This window comes from Bos grunniens, chromosome 11, assembly GCF_055505025.1.
Source record: "Bos grunniens cultivar Pamir isolate PY7600 chromosome 11, Bosgru_T2T1.0, whole genome shotgun sequence".
NCBI classification, from domain to species: Eukaryota; Metazoa; Chordata; class Mammalia; order Artiodactyla; family Bovidae; genus Bos; species Bos grunniens.
This window is the reverse complement of record NC_141175.1, coordinates 105,875,965-105,902,525: the sequence shown is the minus strand read 5'-3', so window position 1 is coordinate 105,902,525 and position 26,561 is coordinate 105,875,965. Positions and strand designations below refer to the sequence as shown.

The 26,561-nt window shown below is 45.0% G+C and overlaps 2 protein-coding genes and 1 non-coding gene across 8 annotated transcripts in view; 1 reads left to right on the top strand and 2 right to left on the bottom strand.

Moving 5' to 3' along the window:
* Positions 1 to 13,146, top strand: part of BUB1 (BUB1 mitotic checkpoint serine/threonine kinase) — a 33,099-nt gene extending 19,953 nt beyond the window's left edge. For 2 of the 4 annotated variants that reach the window (XM_086328290.1, XM_086328289.1), the window contains exons 17-25: positions 1,760 to 1,847; positions 3,261 to 3,496; positions 4,864 to 5,007; positions 7,618 to 7,733; positions 10,112 to 10,273; positions 10,444 to 10,601; positions 10,705 to 10,879; positions 12,082 to 12,188; positions 12,625 to 13,146. In XM_086328290.1, the coding sequence (XP_086184416.1) occupies positions 1,760 to 1,847; positions 3,261 to 3,496; positions 4,864 to 5,007; positions 7,618 to 7,733; positions 10,112 to 10,273; positions 10,444 to 10,601; positions 10,705 to 10,879; positions 12,082 to 12,188; positions 12,625 to 12,730 (1,292 nt within the window). In that variant the 3' untranslated portion in view covers positions 12,731 to 13,146. Of the gene's footprint in view, positions 1 to 1,759; positions 1,848 to 3,260; positions 3,497 to 4,863; positions 5,008 to 7,617; positions 7,734 to 10,111; positions 10,274 to 10,443; positions 10,602 to 10,704; positions 10,880 to 12,081; positions 12,189 to 12,534 lie in introns of all 4 variants that reach the window. The other 2 variants (XM_086328288.1, XM_086328287.1) reach the window with 1 other exon arrangement.
* A 2,558-nt stretch (positions 13,147 to 15,704) lies between these two features.
* Positions 15,705 to 26,561, bottom strand: part of LOC147363793 (two pore channel protein 2-like) — a 54,004-nt gene continuing 43,147 nt past the window's right edge. For all 3 annotated transcript variants that reach the window (XM_086328292.1, XM_086328293.1, XM_086328291.1), the window contains 6 exons: positions 26,094 to 26,163; positions 24,642 to 24,861; positions 24,344 to 24,434; positions 20,774 to 20,887; positions 20,424 to 20,548; positions 15,705 to 16,357 (listed from right to left, as the gene is read on the bottom strand). In XM_086328292.1, coding sequence (XP_086184418.1) covers positions 16,227 to 16,357; positions 20,424 to 20,548; positions 20,774 to 20,887; positions 24,344 to 24,434; positions 24,642 to 24,861; positions 26,094 to 26,163 — 751 coding nt within the window. In that variant the 3' untranslated portion in view covers positions 15,705 to 16,226. The remainder of the gene's footprint in view (positions 16,358 to 20,423; positions 20,549 to 20,773; positions 20,888 to 24,343; positions 24,435 to 24,641; positions 24,862 to 26,093; positions 26,164 to 26,561) is intronic.
* Positions 21,474 to 21,580, bottom strand: LOC147363794 (U6 spliceosomal RNA). Its single transcript, XR_015137545.1, has one exon. It is a non-coding gene; the product is annotated as a U6 spliceosomal RNA (small nuclear RNA).

Here is a 26,561-nt window from a genome sequence, read left to right as displayed (position 1 = left end):
ATTGTGTGTATTCTCGCTGCTCCAGCTGGTTGTTCCCTTTCTCACTCTCCTCGGGCCTCTCTCTTCCTGAAAAAGGAGAATATTGAAATTAGGCCAATTACTAACCTACAGTGGCCTCTTAAGTGTTAAAGCGGAGAGAAGAATGTCATGTCTGTCGCTTCAAATCAAAAGCCAGAAATGATTAAACACAGTGAGGAAGGCACGTCAAAGTCCAGTTAGGCTGAAAGCCAGGCTTCTTAGCCAGTTAGCCAAGTTATGGATGCAAAGACATCATTCATGAAAGGAAGTCAATTGACGTGGCAAATTTCATGGTTGTCTTATTTTAAGAAATGGCTGTAGCCAACCCAGCCTTCAGCGACCACCACTTTGGTCATTCAGCAGCCACCAACATCAAGGCAAACCCTCTACGAGCCAAAAGATTACGACTCACTGAAGGCTTAAGTGATGGTTTGCATTTTTTAGCAATTAAGCCTTTTTTAATTAAGATGCACACATTGTTTTTCTATGCTGTTGCACACTTAAGACTTCAGTACAGTGTAAACGTAACTTGTGCATGCACTGGGAAACCAAAAAAATTTGTGTAATTGCTTTATTGCAGTGGAATGGATCCAAACCCACAGTGTCTCAGAGGCACACTTGTGCTGTAAGATCTGGGACCACTAGCCAAATAATCACTGCTGGCACTATTTCTGTGTTTAAGCAGCAGTTGTTCACTGAAGCAGATGCCAAAGAATTCCATTCCCCTGGATGAAAGGATGGAAACTTATTTTAACATGAAGTCTGAGCATATAGGCCTAAACATTTTTAACTAAGCAATAAAAATCTCTTACTGTACTAACCAAATATATTTCCTACTTGAATTTTAAAGGAGGATTTAGTTGAAACTTGGACAATTTCCAAGTGCTATCACAGACTTGCTACTTTAATTTTTTTTTAATTTAAAACATTTCAGTTTGGAGAACTTAATCTGTTTTAAGTCAAGCGTCTTTCATAAAGTCAGTATTGGCCTTTCTTAGCGTATTTGCCACTTTGGTCATATGAAGAGAGGCTAATGTTCTAGGACTGAAGAGTATTACTAGCACCTGCTCAGTGAGGCAACAGCTAGTAAAGTTTCATCCTGTGTTAACACCTGGCTGTATACTGTGTTAGCATCACTTGGTAGAAGTAGTCTCCGTATTTCTATCCTATCTCATTTACTTCACTATAGATTTTTTTTTTAATAATTTTATTTATTTGTTTGCTTGTTTTTGGCTGTGCAGGTCTTCACTGCCATGAGGGCTTCTCTCTGGTCTCGGCGAGCAGGGGCTACTCTCTGGCTGCCGTGTGCGGGCTTCTCGTGGCAGTGGCTTCTCTTGCTGCAGAGCACAGGCTCTGGGTGCGCGAGCCTCAGTAGTTGTGGCTCACAGGTTTACTTTGCCCCTCGGCATATGGAATCTTCCCAGATCGGGGATCAAATCCATGTCTCCTGCACTGGCAGGTAGATTCTTTACCACTGAGCCACCAGAGAAGTCCTATCTGGACTGTTTTCTCTTAAAGGATTGTACGGATTAGATGTATAAGGTTGAAAAGCTCACATACAATAACAGAAGGTTTTCAAGTGACTTTCCCCTCATTTTAAAAAATATACTGCTTTTTACCATGGAACACTATTTTGAAACTGTAATGAAAATCAGTGCAAAAAAGGAATCCCGGACTTCATAACCATTTAAAATCATACGTGTGTGTATAGTGTCCATCTCTACTTTCTTGTGTGTTTCAGAAAATATGGTAGCAAACCAGCACACCCGTGTGGCTTTGGATTCTTGTGAAAGAAACAAGGTGGAACCCTTGAAAGAGAGAAAGTGCAGGTATTGTGGGGGTGTGTGTGGTTCTGTCTCTCTGCATTTTCATTGTAGCGTTGCTTTTTAAGCTGTAAAGGAATACCTCATTCCTGTCTTTAAGGGCTGCCAGAGTTTTTATTAACTGAGAGCTTTAAGTCACCAGGTACTCTGCAGATGTAAGGACAGTGATTAGGGACTTCCCTAAGCACTTCCAGTGCTTAAGACCTCACCTTCCAGTGCAGAGGATGAAGGTTCGATCCCTGGTCGGGGAACTAAGATCCCACATGCCTTGCAGCCAAAAAAAAAACAGAACATAAAACAACAGAAGCAATAATGTAACAAATTCAATAAATACTTTGAAAGGATAAAAAAAAATTAAATACAATGATTAACCGGAACACTTGGTTTTAATACATCAGGGAGTGAGAGAAGCGGCTGGGGTAGCAGAGAATCCCTGACTTCCGCTGACTGGGGGAGTAGAACTGCATGGTGAAATCACGGGAGGAGAGAAGAAGGGCATGTCTTCCCATACCAAGACAGTCTGATTATGATAAAAACAGACAGGTCCAAATCAAGGGACAGACTACGAAATAGCTGGACTGACAAGGTCTTAGGGAACCAGCAAAGACCAAGAAACCCACAGGAGGAGAGAGTAAGGAAGGTGACAACTAAGTGCACCGCGGTGTCCACAAGTGGATCCCGGAGCAAACACGGTATCTTGTGGAAAACCTGGCAAAATCCAAACGAGGTCTGGAAGTTTGTCAGTGGTAGCATGACAGAGGTTGGCTTACTGCTCTTGACCAGAGCGCCACCTTAACGTGAGATGGTAACATTAGAGGAAATTGACGAGGAGCTTGTGGGAATTCTCTACCATCTTTGCAACAGATGACTAAATCTAAAATTACTCCAGAATTAGTATTTGCATGTAGGTGAATTCACAAATATGGAATCCGCGAGTAATGAGGGTCAACTGTGTCCATGTGTGCGTGTCCCCCGGTGTGTGTGTGTGCGTGTGTGTGTGTAAATGTACTGCTGTTAGGTTATCGAATTACGGCTGACATTTTCTGTTTGTTTCAGTGTCATAAAAGAAGCCATTTTTGTAATAAAGTTAAATATTTAACCTCGTTTACAGTACTGATGCTTAGAGGACAACTCAGGGAAATAAACCTCCCAGCATATCCTGCTAAAGAATATCCAGTGTCTCACCTCACCTATTTATCTAATATATTACCATGTTTTTTATTTCTGGTCATACTGTATGAACCATGTAATTCGCATGTATTTGTACGAAGAAAGTGCTTTAATCAAGTATTTGTGAAACAGATTTGAAATGTCCTTCATAGAATGAAAAGGAAACTGTTCTGTGGGACTTTGATGCGATCAAACCCAGTAAGCTTGTAATCACGTGTTTTGCTTCCTCTATCCCTTTATCATATCTAGTCCAGTTGAAGAGACAAGCCCAGACCCAGTGTGCCCCGCAGATGGCCCTTCGGCATCCTTGCTCCATCTGGGCCAACCTGCTGTAGCCGTGCTGATGAGCGAGGCAGAGCAGGGTCTCAAGGCCTGTAAAGTCACAGACCCCGACTTTGCCACTGCAGAGGATCCGGCAGAAGCCAGTGCTGAGCTCCAGGCTGAACTGATGCCGGCTGGCCCGCTTGGGAATGTCGACGCTCCAAGTATGAACAGATGCTCAATCTTAATTGTTCCCTGAATAAGGACACTAGCCGGGTAAAAGCTGTTTCATGAAAGAAACTCAAAAGAGTAGGAACTTGAGCGCCGTTGAGTAGAACACAAACTTGCAGGTTATCTCACTGTGCATACAACAGTAGCCTCCTTGAAGGAATACTTTTGTTTTAACTTTAAAATATCAAAATAACTACTGTTGGAAGAAGCAAGTGGAATTGGGGGGCCCACTATGTGCCAGGCATTTAATCTGACACTGTTGTCTCCATTTTACAGAAAAGTAAACAGGCTCAGGATCAAAGGACCCCCGTCCTTACTCCAAGGCTACACACAGAAGTAGTCTTGAATAGTGGTTAAGAGCACAGACTCTGAAGATAGACTAGATTTTTTTTTAAACATAACTACTTTATTTATTTGGCTGCGCTGGATCTTAGTTATGGCACGTGGGATCTTCAGTCTTTAGTTGCAGCATGAGGGATCTAGTTCCCTCACCAGGGATCAGACTTGGGCCCCCTGCATTGGGAGCATGGAGTCTTAACGACTGGACCACCAGGGAAGTCCCCAGACTAGCTAGACTCTAATCCTAGCCACCCCCTCAGGCTGTCCCTTGATCTTGGCCAAGATCGTTTCACTTCTCCGTGGCCCTCTTTTCCGTAAAGTGGAGGGGGTGGTAGTACCTCCTTTAGAGTCTTATGTAAGGGCCATGTGAGGTACTAAACATGAAGGGCTCAGAACAGTGCCCTGCATCTGCTTAGCACTGGTGAATGTCAGTCATGTTGGCTTAGACTGATAACTGCACTAGTAGAATTTTGTAGAGCATTCTAAATTGGGCAGAAACCTTTTTCTTCCCTTTAGAAATGGTTTCTCTTTGTGGATCCAAAGTGTGTCTCATACAGATAAACTGCACATGGTACAGTCCGTGGGGTCACAAAAGGTCGGACATGACTTAGCGACTGAACGACAAGCAAGACTCTAAGTATTCAAAGGCAGCATGTTTTCTAGATAGAAGTGGAAAAGCGGTTTAAAGAGTACATAGCTGAGCACATCAGTAATGAATCTCCAACTCTGCCTTTAAGATGTGTACCCCCAGTTCTATTAAAGGCAGAATCATGAACAGATGCTCCTCATTTTGATTTCCTTTGTCACAACTGAATACACAAACTTGTTGATCTGAAAATGACAGACGATGAACTGCAGAACTACCAGTTTTGACTTTTGAAATGATAATTTATTATTTGAATCAATGCTCTTTAGAGATAAGACTTAAAAGGTTAAGGTCTCCACTTGCTTTGTCTTATGATTTATTTGGTAAGTCTTGCCTACTGAATTCATTTCCTTTTTTTGTTCCCATTCCTTCAAGACTTCACTGTTGAGAACCCTTGGGATGAGGAGTTGATTCTCAAACTTTTATCCGGGCTTTCTAAACCAGTGAGTTCCTATCCAAATACTTATGAATGGCCATATAAGCTTCCAGCCATCAAGCCCAAGACTGAATTCCAATTAGGTAAGCACCATATGGGTAATAAAACTTTAACCTCTCTTTTCGCTACGGGAAGTTGGTGCTGACTGGTGTGTGTGTGTGTGTGTTTCTCCGCCTGTCACCGCCCCGCCCCGCCCACCAATAACCGGTTTCATCTGTAGTTTCACCTGTAGCGTTAAGATGAGAACATCTTGTTAAGGCGTAACTACAGGATTTGATTGCTGCTGTGACTGTGACTGTAAAGGGTAATTGGGCAGTTATCTGTCAAAATTAAAAACACACACGTTTAGACCCAGACACCCACTTTTCAGAATTCCTGCAGATAACACTTGCATACCTTCAAAGTGATGTGTGTAAAGCAGCAGATTGGAAGCAACACAGACAGCTATAGGGACTGCTTAAATAAATGATGGAACGCGCGTGTGTGCTCAGTCGGGTCTGACTCTTTGCGACCGACCCCATGGACTGCAGCCCACCTGGCTCCTCTGTCCATGGGATTTCCCAGGCAAGCATACTGGAGTAGGTTGCCATTTCCTTCTCCAGGGGATCTCCCCAACCCAGGAATCAAACCTGTGTTTCCTGCATTGGCAGGCAGATTCTTTACCACTGAGCCACCAGGGAAGCTGTATTATCCTTTTAATGTCCACAGGATCTATAGTGATGCCCCGTCTTTCATTTCTACAATTAGTGATATGTGTACTTCTTATTTTTCCTTAGGCTGGCAGAGGCTTATCCGTTTTATTGATATTTTCAAAGAACCAACTTCTTTTTTCACAGAATCAACTTTTGTTTTCACTAATTTTCTATATTGATTTTTACTTTTAAATTTCATTGATTTCTACTCTATTTCTTATTATTTCTTTTCTCTGCCTACTTTGGATTTAACGTGCTCTTCTTCTAGATGTCTAAGGCAGAAACTAAGAGTATTGATTTTAGATCTTTTCTAACATATACATTCGGAGAAGGCAATGGCACCCCACTCCAGTACTCTTGCCTGGAGAATCCCATGGACGGAGGAGCCTGGTGGGCTGCAGTCCATGGGGTCACTGGAGTCGGACACGACTGAGCGACTTCACTTTCACTTTTCACAATTTCATGCATTGGAGAAGGAAATGGCAACCCACTCCAGTGTTCTTGCCTGGAGAATCCCAGGGAAGGGGAAGCCTGGTGGGCTACCGTCTATGGAGTCGCACAGAGTTGGACACAACTGAAGGGATTTAGCAACATATACATTCAGTGCAATAAATTTCTAAGCATGCATTTCATGCATCTCACAATTTCAATGTGTGTATCAGAATGTGTTATTTTAGCTGCAAGTGTTTGAGGGCTCTCCAGCTCTCCTTCTGTTATTGATTACTAGTTTAATTCCATGAGTGTATGATTTCTTTTTTTTAATTGTATTTTATGACCCAGAACGTGATCTTTATTGGTGACTATTCCATGTAAGCTTGAAAAGAATGTACATTTTGCTGTTGTTAGATTATTTCGTAAATGTCTATTAGATCCAGTTGATTGGTGGTGCTGTTCGTGTCAGCCATGCCCTTTCTGATTTTCTGCCTGTTGGCTTTGTCAGTTGCTGACAGAGGGATGTAGAAATCGCCAACTATGATAGTGAAGTAATCTGTTCTCCTTGGAAGTCTGTCAGTGTTTTTCGTCACTATTTTGATGCTCTGTTCTTTGACTCATACACTGATGCCTTCCAAACTCCTTATATGCCAGCTAGAAACCAGAAAGCGACTTTTTTATATTTGATTTTAAACGTGATTTTTTTTTTTTAATAATCTATTACAAATTGACCTCTGTGGTCTTTCTCCCAAAACAAATAACTCCAGTGTCACTAAAAAATATCAAAACAAATCCAGATGAGAGGCATTCTACAGCTCATCAGACAGGTGCTCCATGGAGCTGCCACAGCTGTCGGAAACAGAAAGTCAGGAACTGTCACAGCCTAGTAGAGGCCGAGGAGACTTGAATATGCCCTAGAACATTAGGGGAGGACTAGTGAAATCTGAAAAAAGTGTGGAGCTAGGTAACAGTCACCTACCAGTCTTGGTTCTTATTTGTTACCAGTGTACCTTGGTTATGTAAAAGTTAACAAAAGGGAAACTGGATGCAGAACAAACAGAAACTCTACTATCTTTGCAACGTTTCTATCAATAAAAAACTTCTAATACAGAAGGTTTACTGCAATAAAATTTTTAAATTACCTGTTAGAAATACCCGTACAATTATGCCCTGTCCCTTTTATTCTGATGTTAAAACGCTTGCATTTTTCATAGGCACATTAGACCTTTGTTTAGCGCTTTGCAGATGATGTTTACGTCTTCTTTGATATCACAACAGTCTTGCCAACTAGGCAGCACAGGTATCTCCCCTTTAGACACGAGAGCACGGGTGACGAGGATGGCTGCCCGAGGCCGCCTGCTCGGGGACAGGCCTGGGCCCCGGCCGTGCTGCCCTGGCTCCCCCGTCACTCCATGGAAGACTGGCCAAACACTTCCTAAGGGAGCTGTACCCACGTTTATTTATTAAAGCAACTCAAGCCCAAGAAGAATTGACAAATACTTTATTCTGATAGTCTTTAGTGTTTTGAGCTGCTTCTTTGTTTTTACTTTGACTTCTCTCTCTCCTCAGGTTCTTTGCTCGTCTACGTTGATCACTTTATTGGACAAGGGGCTTTCGCCCAAGTCTATGAAGTTACCCATGGAGATGTGAACCACAGCAAAAATAAGGAGAAATTTGCTTTGAAGGTAAATGATCTGAACAATATAGAAATGAATTTTAGAACTTGAGATTGCCATTCTCTTTTTAAGACAGTGGTGGTTTCACGGACTTCCCTGATGGTTCAGACGCTAAAATTCCCCACTCCCAACACAGTTCCAATTCCAGTTCAGTCACTCAGTCGTGTCCAACTTTTTGCAACCCCATGGAGTACAGCACGCTAGGCCTCTCTGTCTATCACCAACTCCTGAAGCTTACTCAAACTCATGTCCATCGAGTCAGTGATGCCATCCCAACCATCTCATCCTCTCTCGTCCCCTTCTCCTCCCGGCTTCAATCTTTCCCAGCATCAGGTCTTTTCCAGTGAGTCAGCTCTTCACATCAAGTGGCCAAATTATTGGAGCTTCAGCTTCAGCATCAGTCCTTTCAATGAATATTGCAGAACTGATTTCCTTTAGGATCGATTGGTTTGATCTCCTTGCAGTGCAAGGGACTCTCAAGAGTCTTCTCCAACACCACAGTACGAAAGCATCAATTCTTTGGTCTTCAGCATTCTTTATGGTCAAACACTCACATCCATATATGACTACTGGAAAAACCATAGCTTTGACTAGACGGACCTTTGTCAGTAAAGTAATGTCTCTGCTTATTAATACACTGTCTACGTTGGTCATAGTTATTCATAGTTATTTTTCCAAGGAGCAAGTGTCTTTTAAATTCATGGCTGCAGTCACCATCTGCAGTGATTTTGGAGCCCAAGAAAATAAAGTCTGTCACTGTTAACATTGTTTCCCCATCTATTTGCTATGAAGTGATGGGACCAGATGCCAAGATCTTAGTTTTCTGAATGTTGAGCTTTAAGCCAACTTTTTCATTCTCCACTTTCACTTTCATCAAGAGGCTCTTTAGTTCGTTCGTCTTCACTTTCTGCCGTAAGAGTGGTGTCATCAGTATATCTGAGGTTATGGATATTTCTCCCAGCAGTCTTGATTCCAGCTTGTGTTTCATCCAATCTGGCATTTCACATGATGTACTCTGCATGTAAGTTAAATAAGCAGGGTCACAATATACAGCCTTGACATACTCCTTTCCCAATTTGGAACCAGTCTGTTGTTCCATATCCAGTTCTAATTGTTGCTTCTTGACCTGCATACAGATTTCTCAGGAGGCAGGTCAGGTGGTCTGGTATTCCCATCTCTTTCAGAATTTTCCAGTTTGTTGTGATCCACACAGTCAAAGGCTTTGGTGTAGTCAATAAAGCAGAAGTAGATGTTTTTCTGGAACTCTCTTGCTTTTTCAGTGATCCAGCAGATGTTGGCAATTTGATCTCTGGTTCCTCTGCCTTTTCTCAACCCAGCTTGAATATCTGGAAATTCTTGGTTCATGTCGTGTTGAAGCCTGGCTTGGAGAATTTTGAGCATTACTTTGTTAGCGTGTGAGATGAGTGCAATTGTGCGGTAGTTTGAACATTTTTGGCACTGCCTTTCTTTGGATTGGAATGAAAACTGACCTTTTCCAGTCCTGTGGCCACTGCTGAGTTTTCCAAATATCCTGGCGTATTGAGTGCAGCACCTTTACAGCATCATCTTTTAGCATTTGAAATAGCTCAACTGGAATTCCATCACCTCACTAGCTTTGTTCGTCGTGATACTTCTTAAGGCTCACTTGACATTACACTCCAGGATGTCTGTTTCTAGGTGAGTGATCACACCATCGTGGTCATCTGGGTTGTGGAGATCTTTTTTGTATAGTTCTTCTGTGTATTCTTGCCACCTCTTCTTAATATCTAATGCTTCTCTTAGGTCCATACCATTTCTGTCCTTTATTGTGCACATGAAATGTTTGAAATGTGCATGAAATGTTCCCTTGGTATCTCTAATTTTCTTGAAGCAATCTCTAGTCTTACCCATTCTGTTGTTTTCCTGTTTCTTTGCATTGATCCCTGAGGAGGGCTTTCTTATCTCTCCTTGCTATTGTTTAAAACTCTGCATTCAAATGGATAAATCTTTCCTTTTTTGAAATCAAATTGCAATCAGGGTACCTGCATTCAAGCCCTGGTCAGGGAACTGGACCCCACATGCCACAACTAAGACTCTGCATGCTGAATCTAAGACCCAGCATAGCCAAATAAATATTAAAAGAAACTGTCTTTGAAAAAAAGATACTAATGGTTTCATTTAGATATGTTGTCCGCACTTAGGAAACAAAACTATCCCACAGGGATTCAGAACTGCCTTGCCGCTAAAATTATCTTGGAGCAATCCCCATACTGCAGCAGCAATTCATAGCTTGTCATACCTTTCTACTCCATGCCCCCCCCCCTTTTTTTTGGATGAAGTTGCTTTCTTGCAGTCATTTTACAGAACATGATGAGCTGGATGTGAATGTTACATTACCTGTTTTGCAGGTCCAGAAGCCTCCCAACCTCTGGGAATTCTACATTGGGACCCAGCTGATGGAAAGACTAAAGCCAAGTATGCAACACATGTTTATCAAATTTTATTCAGCCCACCTGTTCCAGAATGGCAGCGTGTTAGTAGGAGACCTCTACAGTTATGGCACATTATTAGTAAGTGTGATGCTTTGATGACACAAGCATGAAGTACCTTTTTTGCTTTGCACATCCCTTTTTGCACTTGAAGCTTTTATTGGAGTGGTGGGTGGGGCAAAGCTCTTGGTTTGAAATTTCATTAATCATGGGCAGCCAACTCAGGACATTCCACTGTCCATTGTTTCTAGAATGCCATTAATCTCTATAAAAATACCCCTGAAAAAGTGATGCCTCAGGCACTAGTCCTCGCTTTTGCTATCAGAATGCTCTGCATGATCCAGCAAGTCCATGACTGTGAAATCATCCACGGAGACATCAAGCCAGATAATTTCATACTCGGAAACAGGCAAGTGTTGCAATTTGAACGAGTACTTCTCTGACCATCTCCCCCCAGCAGCCTTTTATTTTCTTTGCTTACACAGCCTGGTGCTTGTTTGTGTTTAACACAGATTTTTGGAACAAGACAACAAAGATGATGACTTATCTAACGGCTTGGTCCTGATTGACCTGGGTCAGAGTATAGACATGAAACTTTTTCCCAAAGGAACTGCATTTACAGGAAAGTGTGAAACTTCTGGTTTCCAGTGTATTGAGATGCTCAGTAACAAGCCATGGAACTACCAGGTAGAGAACTAGAGATGTGGAACCTTTCCTGTATTACGTTCACTGCAGTCTCACCGTGAATTTGGGCATCCAGGTAGTTTGAGCTGGTGTAGTCCTCTTCTTGGAGAAGGCAATGGCACCCCACTTCAGTACTCCTGCCTGGAAAACCCCATGGACGGAGGAGCCTGGGAGGCTGCAGTCTATGGGGTTGCTGAGGGTCAGACATGACTGAGCGACTTCACTTTCACTTTTCACTTTCATGCACTGGAGAAGGAAATGGCAACCCATTCCAGCGTTCTTGCCTGGAGAATCCCAGGGACAGGGGAGCCTGGTGGGCTGCCGTCTGTGGGGTCGCACAGAGTCGGACACGACTGAAGCGACTTAGCAGCAGCAGTCCTCTTCTAGCCCTGGAGACAGACCACACTGCAGAGCTGTTTTCAGTCGTAGGCACGCCACACTTCGTGGGGCTTGGGGTGCAGCTCAGAAACGACAGCTAGCCCCTGGGGAGGAGGGGGGCATCCACGGGGTTAACACTGCTCTGGCCTCATGACAGAGTGAACGACACGGTGGCCCAAGAAGAACAGAACTTCTGAGATGTTCCGTCGGGGTGCAGAGGGGGTGACCTGCCGTCTGTGGAAGCCTCCAGCAAAGCCTAGATGGCCACTCATAGGGCATGTCAGTGTGAGGGCTGACACGTGGCTTCCAAAATTCTTTAAAACTGAAATCCTATTACTGTTTCCTATGATTTATTGTATTTGCTGCATAACTTGGACAGACATGATAATTTACTCACGTGTAAATTACTATTTTAATCATTGATACATACCCATATTTTCATTTTCTTTTATTAAAAAACTTTATTTTATATGGGAGTATAGCCAATTAATAACATGGTGATAGTTCCAGGTGGACAGTGAAGACACTCAGCCATACATACACGTGTGTCCTTTCTCCCCAGACGCCCCAGCCATCAGGCTGCCCACGACACTGAGCAGAGTTCCCTGTGCTGCACGGGAGGTCATACACGTGTGTCCTTTCTCCCCCAGACGCCCCACGCATCAGGCTGCCCACGACACTGAGCAGAGCTCCCTGTGCTGCACGGGAGGTCATACACGTGTGTCCTTTCTCCCCAGACGCCCCAGCCATCAGGCTGCCCACGACACTGAGCAGAGCTCCCTGTGCTGCACGGGAGGCCCCTGTTGACACCCGTATTTCCTTTATAGATTGATTACTTTGGAGTTGCTGCAACCATATACTGCATGCTTTTTGGCACCTACATGAAAGTGAAAAATGAAGGGGGCATCTGGAAGCCTGAAGGTCTTTTCAGAAGGTGGGTATTAGCGTTGGTGCTCCAGTGGATGTTGCCTTCTGTCTGGTGGAAGATGGACCTTTGCCACGAACATCCATGCCTTGGGAAGCAGGGTGACGTAGCATAGTCCTGACCCTCTGAGCACTGAGAGTTAAGCGGTTCTGTTTCTCCATCCGTAACTTTTGTTCAACAAGTGTGTAGACAGTTAATCGAATCTCTACTTTCTCTTAGTTATAATAGAGCCAACATTTCCATTCTTGATGTATTAAGTTGGCTTTAGGTGAGAGTGAAGTCAGATGCAAGAGTGGGGTTGCCATGTGTGTTGAAGGCTACACTTCACCCTTCTTTTATGGCTCTGTCTCGTCAGGCTTCCTCACTTGGACATGTGGGATGAGTTTTTTCACATAATGTTGAATATACCCGATTGTCATCATCTTCCATCTTTGGATTTGTTAAGGCAGAGGCTAAAGAAAACATTTCAAGAACACTATACCAGCAAGATCAAGACCCTGTGTAACAGGCTAACTGTACTGCTCTTAGAATATAAGCGTTCTCGGAAATAAAATATGGACACTCCCTGGAGATCACCTGGTAAATACTTGCCCGTTCACTCAGTACCTCGATGTCTACATTTACTATTACTGTAAATGTTTCTTAAAAGCCCACAAAGTATATCCATGTGACATAGTTGTTACAGATATTTCAATAAAATACACAACAGGATAAGGTCCCTGCCTAGCAGCTGATTTCACGGCTTTTGGGGTGGATACGAGCATTTATGAGGACAGTCTGCACAAGGACGTGCTCTGAAAGCGCTTAAAACACTGACCTGTTTACTTTAAGCCAGAAAAGAGCCACGTCAGGTTTTTTTCACCCAAATTTAAAGGTTTATATTTGCGTAAAATAAGCAAAATTTCCCCAAATGTATCCAGCGGACTTCATGTGTTTATGAATAAAATATGCATGTCCTTTATATATATAACTGTGTGTGTGTATGTATATATATGTATCGCTCCCCAAGTGGCGCTAGTGGTAAAGAACCCGCCTGCCAGTGCAGGAGACATAAGAGATGGCCTCAAACCCTGGGTCGGGAAGATCCCCTGGAGGAGGGCATGGCGCCCCACTCCAGTACTCTTGCCTGGAGAATCCCATGGACAGAGGAGCCTGGCGGCTCCAGTCCATGGGGTCACGCAGAACGGGACACAACTGAAGTGATTAGCACGCATACATGCCCTTTGTCGTACCTGTTCTTCATTGCTATCCATGGGAAATAATGCAGGGACAAATCTTAAGCGTCTTGTTTTTTAAAAGTACCGTGAAAAAGACTATGCCAGATCTTGAAAATAGTCATATAAACCCCATACATCATTAATTAGCTCTGAAATAACAGCAGCCAACTTCATTGACCAGCCCCTGCATTAGGAGGTGAAGTCTCAACCACTGGACCACCAGGCAAGTCCTGCAAATATGTTTTTATTTTAAAAATAATATAACCTACATGACTGATTAAACATATCCTCAAATTAGAAGGAAAACAACATTAGATTTACTCACAGTGTCAAAACAACTGAGCACTGATAAAGACATTTGTGGGATTTTTTTCTTTCCTCTTGAAAATGTTTGCAGTGGAAACAAGACTAAAACAGATCAGGGTGCTGTTTTACTAAAGTGAAAGTGTCGGTTAGTCATGTCCAACTCGGCAACCACATGGAGCCTACCAGGCTCCTCCGTCCATGAGATCCTCCAGACAAGAATACTGGACTGGGTTGCCATTCCCTTCTCGAAGGTATTGTCCTGACCCAGGGATGGAAACCAGGTCTCCTGCACTGCAGGCAGATTCTTTACTGTCTGAGCCACCAGGGAAGCCCCCTGTTGTACTAAACTCAGAGCTAAATGAGTCCATCTGTGGAAAACAGCTGTGGCGCCTTCTTGTCTCGGGCAGGGAGGACCCTTGGCCTCTGCTTCCAGCCCCTGTCAACATGTCCTGCCTCCCTGCCAGCCCATTTGCTGTTACTGAATCTTCAGCCCCATCACACCCAAGACACCCTCTGTGTCCTTCACACCAGCAACCTCAACCTGACCAGTGTCATCTCAGCGTTGCTGCCACCCATCTGGTGCCCAGTCTGTGCCAAGGACTCCACTCACCACCTGCACAGTCAGCTTTCCTAGCTGCAGCCTTGTCCCCAGGGAGGAAGGCTCCGTCGAAATAAAGAATTCATTTTATTAAATACACACTAGGAAAGTAGATCGTTTTTGGTGGTGGTGGTAGTGATGGGTTTTTGGTTTTTTGTTTTTCTCCATTTCATGGTACAAACTGTAGCAGTTATCTTCATTTCATTATAAATTAGTTGTTTGGATCACATACATGGTTTATCTGCACAAGGACAAAAGCTCTGCATCCAAAGGGCAACTGAGGGACTTCCCTGGTGGTCCAGTGGTTGGTCTCACCTCCCAGTGCAGGGGGTGAGGGTTCGATCCCTGGTCAGGGGGCTAAGATCCCACAGGCCTGCTGCTGCTGCTGCTAAGTCGCTTCAGTCGTGTCCGACTCTGTGTGAGCCCATAGACAGCAGCCCACCAGGCTCCCCAGTCCCTGGGATTCTCCAGGCAAGAACACTGGAGTGGGTTGCCATTTCCTTCTCCAATCCCACAGGCCTGGGGGCCAAAAAAATCAACACATACAAAACAGTAACATTGTAACAAATACAATAAAGACTTTAAAAATGGTCCTTACAAAAAAATCTTAAAGGGGGTGGGGGGTAACAGATGGATGCCACAGACAGCAGTGTTGGGGGCAAAGAAACCTCCAACTCACCGACGGAGATCGATGGAGACTGGAGTTCCCTGGGGACAGAGCTGGGTTCCATTTACCCCATGTCTCGAGCTGAGCAAGGGCCCAGCTCATCCTAAGTGCCCAGGTATGGGCTGGATTCACCAAGGTTCAGATTTAATATCTACTTGGGCTTCCCTTGTAGCTCAGTCGGTAAAGAATCTGTCTGCAGTGCAGGAGACCCAGGTTCAATCCCTGGGTTGGGAAGATCCCCTGGAAAAGGAAATGGCAACCCACTCCAGTATCCCTGCCTGGAACATCTCATGGGCAGAGGAGCCTGATGGGCTGCAGGCCATGGGGTCACAAAGAGTCAGGCACGACTGAGCAACTAGCACTTAACCAACTGAACTGTACACTTAGAAATGGTTATGATGGTAAATTTCATGTTGTCTTTTTTACCACAATTAAAAGTGTTTTAAATAAAATGAAAAATGTTAGTCGTTCGGTCGTGTCTGACTTTTTCCGACTCCATCTGCAGCCCACCAGGCTCCTCTGTCCACGGGATTCTCTGGGCAAGAATACTGGAGTGGGTTGCCATTTCCTCCTCCAGGGGATCTTGCCAACCCAGGGATCAAACTCAAGTCTCCTGCTTGGCAGGCGGATTCTTTACCATCCGAGCCACCAGGGAAGCCCTTTAAATAAAATAAATCCCTTTAATTTCCCAGAAGGAGTAGGTTGATGTATTGACAGATTTGAAATGGGAAAGTGGCCTCAGGGAGCAACTGACTCAAAATCTTGCTATAATTTAATTCAACAAACTTTGAGAGCCTCCCTTGAAAAGAAGCAATTGTGACAGAATTTGATCTTCACGTTCATATTGTTCTTCATTTCGAATAAACACCGCATCTAAAAGCTACCATACTAGGACGTGTTCCTTTAGCATATTTTGGTATTTTAAATTCATTCAGTAACACCACAGCACAGTATTCATTTAGTAAAACAGCAAAGTATCATATAAAAATAAAGGAAATCTTTTCTATATCCATCAAAAGGACTTAAATGTATGAGCAATGCCCTCCATAAACTCCTTATAGATTTTCCTCTCCTTACTTCTATGATCAGCTCTAAGCATGACCACACAGAGCCGGCAACTCAGGATGGGCAGGGCGATTCACAGTCTTATCAAAACACAGATGGGAGCCTGGGCTGAGAAAGTAACCTCTAGGTAGGAAACGCGAACAGTGACGATAGCTTATCTTGGTTTCCGGTCGTGCACAATTCCAGGCTCGGGATCAGGCGCTGTTATCAAAATTGACCTTCTTGGGTGAGAAGTTGAGAATCTCCTTCAAGGAAGGGTCTTTACCCTCTGGAGCTATTTCAGACTCAAACATCTGCTGTAACAAAGTGTCCACCGTCTTGTACTCTGGGAGAAAGGAGAAAGGGCTCATGGAACCGGACTGTGGGGGAGGAGGGGTGCACCCGGCCCCTCAGACCGGGGCTTTCCCGAAGGAGGACCTTGGAGCCCCTCCCACGGAGCTCCCAACCCCCACGGAGGCTCTGCAGAGCAAGGAGAAGGTCCTCCTTGAAGAAGGCAGGAGGACCACCTCTGGGGTGGCGTGCCCGCCCCACTCCTCCCTGCATCTATGCTGTGCTGTGTCTAATTGCAAGGTACGGTGTCCCCACCAAAGCCCTGGCTGGAATTCAGACAGATTTGCGTTCACTCGATTTTGTCCTTTAATTGCCAAGTATTATCAACTCTGTGTGACCTCATGAACTGTAGCCCATCAGGCTCCTCTGTCCATGGGATTTCCCAGGCAAGAATACTGGAGCAGGTTGTCATTTTCTTCTCCAGGGGGATCTTCCCAACCCAGGGATCAAACCCAAATCTCTTGCACTGGCAGGCAGGTTCTTCACCACTGAGCCACCAGGGAAGCCCCCTTGGGTTTACTCTGTCAATCCATAATTCACTGCAAATCAGTAAAGTAATTAAACAGCTAATGTTAATGACCCCGTGTCCCAGGCACATTGTGAGGCCCTGGGAATACAGTTCAGTTCAGTTCAGTCTCTCAGTCGTGTCTGACTCTGCAACCCCATGGAATGCAGCACACCAGGCCTCCCTGTCCATCAGCAACTACCGGAGCTTGCTTAAACTCATGTCCACTGAGTAGGTGATGCCATCCAACCATCTCATCCTCCTCCCACCTTCAATCTTTCCCAGCATCAGGGTCTTTTCAAATGAGTCAGTTCTTCGCATCAGGTGGCCAAAGTATTGGAGTTTCAACTTCAGCATCAGGCCTTCCAATATTAAGGACTGATTTCCTTTAGGATTGACTAGTTGGATCTCCTTGCTGTCCAGGGGATTCTCAATAGTCTTCTCTAACACCACAGTTCAAAAGCCTCATTCTTCAGTGCTTGGCTTTCTTTACAGTCCAACTCTCATATCCATACATGACTACTGGAAAAACCATAGCTTTGACTAGATGGACCTTTGTTGTCAAAGTAATGTCTCTGCATTTAATAAGCTGTCTAGGTTGGTCATAACTTTCCTTCCAAGGAGTAAGCATGTTTTCATTTCATGGCTGCAGTCACCATCTGCAGTGATTTTGGAGCCCAAGAAAATAAAGTCTCTCACTGTTTCCATTGTTTCCCCATCTATTTGCCATGAAGTGATGGGACCAGATGCCATGATCTTAGTTTTCTGAATGTTGAGTTTTAAGCCAACTTTTTCACTCTCCTCTTTCACTTTCATCAAGAGGCTCTATAGTTCTTCTTCACTTTCTGCCATAAGGGTGGTGTCAGCTGCATATTTGAGGTTATTGATATTTCTCCCAGCAATCTTGATTCCAGCTTGTGCTTCATCCAGCCCAGCATTTCTCATGATGTACTCTGCATATAAGTTAAATAAGCAGGGTAACAATATACAGCCTTGATGTACTCCTTTCCTGATTTGGAACCAGTCTTTTGTTCCATGTCCAGTTCTAACTATTGCTTCTTGGCCTGCATACAGATTTCTCAGGAGGCAGGTCAGGTGGTCTGGTATTCCTATCTCTTGAAGAATTTTCCAGTTTGTTGTGATCCACAGTCAAAGGCTTTGGCATATTCAATAAGCCAGAAACAGATATTTTTCTAGAACTCTTGCTTTTTCAATGATCCAACATATGTTGGCAATTTGATCCCTGGTTCCTCTGCCTTTTCTAAAACCATCTTGAACATCTGGAAGTTCACAGTTCACATCCTGTTGAAGCCTCACTTGGAGAATTTTGAGCATTACTAGCATGTGAGATGAGTGCAAGTGGGCGGTAGTTTGAGCATTCTTTGGCATTGCCTTTTTTCGGGACTGGAATGAAAACTGACCTTTTCCAGTCCTGTGGCCACTGCTGAGTTTTCCAAATTTGCTGGCATATTGAGTGCAGCACCTTCACAGCATCATCTTTTAGGATTTGAAATAGCTCAACTGGAATTTCATCACCTCCACTAGCTTTATTCATGCTTCCTAAGGCCCACTTGACATTGCACTCCAGGATGTCTGGTTCTTGGTGAGTGATCACACCATCATGGTTATCTGGGTCGTGAAGATCTCTTTTGTATATTTCTTCTGTGTATTCTTGCCACCTCTTCTTAGTATCTTCTGCTTCTGTTAGGTCCATACCATCTCTGTCCTTTATTGTGCCCATCTTTGCTTGAAATGTTCCCTTGGTATCTCTAATTTTCTTGAAAACATCTCTAGTCTTTCCCATTCTATTGTTTTCCTTTATTTCTTTGCATTGATCACTGAGGAAGGCTTCTTATCTCCTCTTGCTATTCCTTGGAACTCTGCATTCAAATGGGTATATCTTTCCTTTTCTCCTTTGCATTTCACTTCTCTTCTTTTCAGTTATTTGTAAGGCCTCCTCAGACAACCATTTTGCCTTTTTGCATTTGTTTTTCTTGGGGATGGTCTTGATCACTGCCTCCTGTACAATGTCATGAACCTCCATCCATAGTTCTTCAGGGACTCTATCAGATCTAATCCCTTGAATCTAATGTCACTTCCACTGTATAATCGTAAGGGATTTGACTTAGGTCATACCTGAATGGTCTAGTGGTTTTCCCTACTTTCTTCAATTTAAGTCTGAATTTGGCAATAAGGAGTTCATGATCTGAGCCACAGTCAGCTCCCGGTCTTGTTTTTGCTGACTGTATAGAGTTTCTCCATCTTCGGCTGCAAAGAATATAATCAATCTGATTTTGGTATTGACCATCTGATGAGGTCCATGTGTAGAGTCTTCTCTTGTGTTGTAGGAAGAGGGTATTTGCTATGACCAGTGCATTCTCTTGGTAAAACTCTATTAGCCTTTGCCCTGCTTCATTCTGTACTCCAAGGCCAAATTTGCCTGCTACTCCAGGTATTTCTTGACTTCCTACTTTTGCATTCCATTCCCCTATAATGAAAAGGACATCTTTTTTGGGTGTTAGTTCTAGGAGGTCTTGTAGGTCTTCACAGAACTGTTCAACTTCAGCTTCTTCGGCATTGCTGGTCAGGGGATAGACTTGATTTACTCTGATACTGAATGGTATGCCTTGGAAACGAACAAATACCATTCTGTCATTTTTGAGATTGCATCCAAGTACTGCATTTTGGACTCTTTTGTTGACCACGATGGCTACTCCATTTCTTCCAAGAGATTTTTGCCCACAGTAGTAGATATAATTGTCATCTAAGTTAAATTCACCCATTCCAGTCCATTTCAGTTCACTGCTTCCTAAAATGTCGATGTTCACTCTTGCCATCTCCTGCTTGACCACTTCCAATGTGCCTTGATTCATGGACGTAATATTCCAGCTTCCTATGCAATATTGCTCTTTACAGCATTGCACTTTACTTCCATCACCAGTCATATCCACAACTGAGTGCTGTTTTTGCTTTGGCTCCACCTCTTCATTCCTTCTAGAGTTATTTCTCCACTGATCTCCTGGGGACACAATGGAGAGCAAAAAAGATACAGCCCTGCACCTGTGGAGCTCTGAGTCTGCAGAGAAGACAGATGGTGACCAGGCAGTCACTCAGCAATGAATGTGCTGCTGACCTGTGCTAAAAGGTGGGGAGGAGAGCTGGGGGAGCTCACAGGACCACCTGACTTCTTGGGGAGCCCAGGGTGCTTCCCCGAGGAAATACTACCTGAGCAGAGACCTGTAGGTGGAGAGGCCTTGATTAGGCAAGGTGGGGTGGGATGAGGGCATGGGGAGAGAGCAGCATGTGCAAAGGGCCTGTGCAGGATGGAGCAGGGGAGCCAAGGAAGTAGGGCCAGCAGGGCTGAAGGGCAAAGGCATAGGGGGTCCTGAGCTGAGATACTCAAGGGAACCAGATATGGGGCCCCCAAGCCCATGGCAGGTCTTTACCCTTGACCCACAGAAAGCCCCTGAAGGTCAGGTTTGCATTCTGGAAACATCACACCAGCTGCTATGAGAAGGATGGATCAGAGGCAGTTTCAGGTTGGGTTAAAACTTACTTTTTGATGCAATTCTGAAGTACAGTCCTTTCAAGTCCTTCTTTTTGTTGTCTCCTTCGTCCGCACTGAAGCCACTGTCCTTGGCGTCCATGTTGTCAATGAGCCCCCCGTCCTGCACCTCTTCCCTTCAGGGAGGAAGACATGTGTGAACACAGCCGAGTCCCTCAGCTGAGCCCCTCTCTGTCCTCCCAGCCGTGGCCCCACGCCGCCCGTGCAGCCGGTGAGGGTCTCAGGACTGGCACCCAGGAGCCAGCTGGCTGCCATGGGACTCGGGGGTTAAAGGTGGTCAGGACCCTGACAAGAACACCCCACTCCAAAGTCCACGAGCCGTGTCAGGAACTGCTACTCACTCTTGGACCCCCACTCCAAGCTCCTGAATCTTCTTCTCAATGGCAGTTTCCACTTCGCTCTTTTCTAACGAATATGCCACAAAAAACGCCTCCAAGATGAACGCTATGAAAATACTGAGAAAGAATAAAAGAAGAGGATGTTATGTTGAGTCAGCCATGGTCTAAGTGATGGGAAACCGTAATGCCAAAGAGTTTTCAAGCCCAAATGAGAAAAAGGCTGCCCATCTTTGCAAAGAAAACATAACATGAAGAAATGACAACGTGTCTTTCAAGCATTGGGCACAACTTTCTTTCATCTGGAAAATCAGTCTTCCTCTACATCCTATTTAAACAATGACTATTAAGAAAATAGAGGGTTTTTTAATTCACAATTTTTAAAGGTTATAGTCCAGTTATAGTTATTATAAAACACTGGCCATATTCCCTGTGTTGTAGCTGATGATAAGTCACTTCAGTCATGTCCAAGTCTTTGGGAATCTAAGGACTGTAGGCCACCAGGATTCTCAAAGCAAGAATACTGGAGTGGGCTGCCATGCCCTTCTTCAGGGGATCTTCCTGACCCAGGGATCGAACCTGAGTCTCTCCTGTCTCCTACACTGGTAGGCAGGTTCTCACTCCTAGTGCCACCTGGGAAGCCCGTCCTTGCATCTTATTTTATATGTAACAGTTTGTACCTCTGAATCCCCTACCCCCATACTGCAAAAGTATCAACTGATTCACCAGTTTGTGTTATCCTTGTGCAGGGGCAATGTGAATCTTCTTTGTATATGGTTCCAATTTTATTACATGGGTTGCCAGACCAAGCACAAAAATACAGTTTAAGGGGAAGCTTAGGCCAAATGATGGTTGATAGAAAACTCTCCACGAATGTCTCATGTTTCTGCACAGTCTAGATCCTGGAGCAAAGGCACTGGGAGTCAATTTAGGGATGTATTAACTGTAAAAAAATTCACTATGGAAAACCTGAACTTTTTGACCAACCCAGTCAGTACACTAGCCTCTGGAGATGTCCCATGGTAGTAAAGCTTGGCGCTGCCCCCTCCCCAGAGATCACTGTGGCTAGCAAAGACCTCTCCTCCCCAGAGACCTGCTTGCATTCAAAAGTAAAAATATGGTCTTTCTTGAACTTACTTACAAAATAGAAACAGACTCACAGACTTAAAGAATGAACTTACGCTTGCCAGAGAGGAAGAATGGGGGGAAGGGACAGTTAGGGAGTCTGGGATGGACATGTACACACTGCTGTATTTAAAACAGATAAACTTTTTGAAATTTAGTAATGTTTATCTTTTTGCCAGTTTTTCTAAATGTCCCCTGGACATCTAATAACAACATATGAGATACAAAATTTTTAATATGTTTGTGTAGGATATGATTAACATAAATTAAATATAAATCTATTATATTTAAATTATTAATGACATCATTCAAGATGCTCCTATTCTTTTCCTATTCTTTTTTCTGCACTTGATAAAATATTCTCAGAGAAATGTTAATATGTCTCACTATGATTATGTGTTTTTTCTTTTCCCTTTATTTCTTCTGATTTTGCTTTATGTATATTTGTTTCTTTGCTGTTAAGGTGTTTAACAGTTTATGATGTCTATCTTCTTTGGGAATTGTACCATTTATCATTATCAACGAATTGTACCTTCAATCATTATCAAATTGTACCATTTATCAATAATTGTATCTATTATGTCATTTAAAATAAATATATTAAATTTAAAAAATAAAATAAAACAGAAAACCAACAGAGACCCACACATCTAGCACAGGGAACTCTGCTGCATGTCACCCGGCAGCCTGGAGGACAGCAGAGCTTGGGGGAGAATGGACACGTGCATATGTACGGCTGAGTCCCTCCCCTGTTTACTTGAAACTATCACACTGTTAACTGGCTATACGCCAATACAAGGAAAAAAGATTTTAAAATAAGGTATTTCTCTTTTTCTCTCTCTCTCCAGAGGGGAGGATGAGCAGGTCTTCCCAGATACACAGATTAGAGTTTCCTCAGTTTGAATTTCTGGTTCTACAATCTAGCCCATCCAGCTGGCCCTCATCTCGCTGCTTAGTGGGGATTAGGGCTCAGGGAGCAGACCCAAGTATTGCTCTGGCTGCAGCTTCCGTAAGCTCTTTGTCTTGGACCCTCGGTGTCTCGCTCTGTCATTACATACACGTGACGTGCATGCACAGTGACCCGTCGACTAGAGAGTAGGGAGTCCCAGCCCCTCACCACCTTGCCTTTACTCAGTGCTGTTGGAGCCCCGCTGTCACCGCCTCCACGAACCTTGGGGAGGAGCCCCTACAGCTTTTCATGATCCCCCGGCCCACCCCAGCATTCTGAAAATCGCTCTTAGAGCCACTTGGAGGCGTTCTTCTCTTGTTCCTGTTGCATGTTCTGTCCAGACTGTGCAGGACCAGCAGCGCTGAGCGGTTCTTCCCTTCCCCTCCCTCTACTGGGACGTTCTTCAGCCAAAACCAGCGGGTTGGTGGCCAAAGCAACCTTGAGGTAACAAGGCCCAGGGCTGGGCTGCCACGCCAAGAGCTGCGTGCCCTGGGCACTGAGAAGGGTACAACAGCCAGAAAACATCTCTGGGAAAAAAACTCAGCGATCAAGGGCTTCCATGGTGGCTCAGTGGTAAAGAATCCATTTGCCAATGCAGGGAACACAGGTTTGATCCCTGATCTGGGAAGATCCTACATGCTGCGGAGCAACTACTGAGCCTGTGCTCTAGAGCCCATGGGCCATGAGTACTGAAGTCCAGGCACCCTAGAGCCTGCGCACTGCGAAAAGAGAAGCCACTGCAAGGAGGAGAAGCCCACACCCCACCAGAGTAGTGCCCACTTGCTGCAACCAGAGAAAAGCCTGAGCAGCAACGAAGACCCAGCACAGCCAACGCATAAATAAATAACCAAAATTATTAAAGAAACGAAAACCTGTGATCAAGGGAACTCAGATTCCCACAAGGAACGATGGAACTAGAATCAGAGATCGGCAAGCTGGAAGGAAAGCCCTCTGAAGCACTGAGATGTCATAACTGCTTTCAAATAGTGGCTGAGTTCCCCCACCCCCGGAAGACGGATCAGGACAGAACTGGAACCAATGAAGAGAAGTAACCAGTGGCACCTTTCCATTCTCCCTGTGCAAGGACAGGGGAGGACCAGAGCTGGACAACAAGGAAACTAACTCGTTTAGGTTCTAAGGAATCCCAGGAGTTGGGCAGATTTCAGCAGAGGTGGATGCAATTCACAAGGATGTTCATCCCAGTGGGGAAGGGTAGGGAGACCCACCAGGACCCCAGAGCCCTTCTGACCCAAACAACTTGTGAGGCTATGATATTTATATGATATACTGACATGCACGGCTGGCTGACACTGAAGAACACGAGTGTGAACAGAAGTTAGACGCCTCCCTTCTGGTGTCCTGGGCATCTAGCAAGGGAGATGGGACCCATCCACAGGGAAGTCCAGGGTGGAGCCAGGGAGGAGGGAGGTGCGAGCGGCTGTAGGTCTGAAGGTGGTGGGGGGGGCGGGTCTGGAAAGGCCCACTGGCAGGAGCAAACTCACTTCACAATGAGAATGACGACCACCACGTGGAAGCCGATGAAATACAGCTTTGCTGCCTGGTGTGTCACGAGGGCAAAGCCGTCCGCGAGGAGTGCGAAGCTAAGGCACCAAACCTGCCAGGTCGTTGTTTAGTCGCTCAGTCGTGTCCCACTCTTTGCGACCCCTGGACTATAGCCCGCCAGGCTCCTCTGTCCACGGGACTTCCCAGGCAAGAATACTGGAGCGGGTTCCCATTTCCTCCTCCTCCCAGGAGCTGCTCTGAGCATCCCCCACCACGCCGCCTCCTCAGAAAGGATATTGTGCCACTGGTTAACCACAGTGAGCTCCGTCAGCAGGATGAGTGAGGACGCCAGGTCGTTGAAGTTGTTCTTGCAGTACCTGCCTTGGGCAAATGCTGAGTCTTTTAAGGCTGGGTTCCCACACACCAGGGCATCAGGACTGCCAGAACCGGGGTCCAGGAAGTGGATTTTGCCGTGGAACACTTCCATCCCAATGATGGCAAATGCGTAGTAGACCACCTAGGGTGGGCGGCAGGGTCACGGGGTGGCACGCGGGGTGAGGGGAGGCAGGAGGACATGGACACAGGCGGGCCAGGTGACAACAGCCAGCAGGGAAGGCTGCTACCCTCATTCCAGGAATGGCTGCCCCCCAGCCATGAGTTCCAGCAACATCAGGAAAAAGCGTGGCTGGGGTTTGCCCACCAAACACTGGGTTGTTCAGGGACAGGAGACACCCCAGCTGGACCACACCCTGCCCTCTCCCAGAGTCTCCATTTACAAAGTCAAAGTGATGCTGCTAACAAGTCAGGGGGTTAAATTCACTACTGTTGTTCACTCCTGTCTGACTCTTTGTGACCCCATGGAATGCAGCCCACCTGGCTCCTCTGTCCATGGGATTGTCCAGGCAAGCATACTGGAGTGGGTTGCCATTTCCTTCTCCAGGGGGTTTTTCTGACCCAGGGATCTAACCCACATCTCCTGAATTGGCAGGTGGATTCTTTATTGCTGAGCCACCAGGAAAGTTAGAAATCATTAGATTTCGAATATTGGTCATATTGTGCATATTTGTCATATCGTATAGCGATTTCCCAGTAGAGTTTAAAAAACAACCCAGATACAAGAGCCATGCACTGGAAGAGCTTAAATCCCTGAGAACCACCTGGTGGTTAGGGCTAGGAATACCCCCTGGACTGCGAGTGAGAAAAACTGTAACGCGATTAACCCGCTGAGGCTGGGGTGTTCATTACAGCAGCCAGTGTACCTGAACTGTTTGCAGGTATAAATGCCTGATGTTTATACACATTTGATATTTCTAAAAATGGCTCCTAGAAACCACTGAACTCATTGATTTCACATCTCTTTCTTTCCCTCACTTAAAATAAGGCTCAGAGAGAGCTGCTAAGAATGAATTTCTTAAGACTTCCCTGGTGGTACGGTGGCTAAGAATCTGCCTGTCAAAGCAGAGGACACAGTTTGATCCCTGGTCCAGGAAGATTCCATATGCCTTGGGCAACTAAAGCCCGTGTGCCACAACCAATGAGCCCAGGTGCTGCAACCACTGAAGCCCTAGAATCTGCACTCTGCAACAAGAGAAGCTCCACTGTGAAGAGCCCACCCACTGCAACGGACAGCAACTAGAGAAAGCCCATGCAAAGCAACGAAGACCTAGTGCAGCCAGAAATGAGTAAGTAATTTTTAAAAAATGAACATTTTACCACTTGCTTCACGTGGATCAGAAAGAAAGCACTCACCAAGACCAGGCCGCCGAATGTCAGCATTGTGGGGCCAATGTTAATTAAGGTGGTCACGATCACCCGAAACCTGGGATAAAATGAAGTTTCTGACACAAGGAAAAGGGCAGGTAAGAATAAAACTGACACCATCCTAGCACCTTGGGTCTAATGCCTCTCCCTCCTGCCCTGGATCTGTCCTTTAAATGCCGCTGGGAATCTGCCTTTACAATTTTGTCGGTGTCAGTCCATCTACTGAACTGGGTGGGAGGGGCAGCAGGTGGTTAACCTGTATTTCACCTACAGCAAAGCAAGGCAGTTAAAAAAAAAAGAGAGAGAAAGAAAGGTCATCAGTTTCACCAGTAAGACAAAGGTGGGTATTGAGGCTGAAAACCCATCCAGCCTGGGACTTCCCTGATGGACCAGCGGTTAAAACGTTACCCTTCAATGCAGGTGGGTGAGGGTTCGATCCCTGATTGGGAAGCTAAG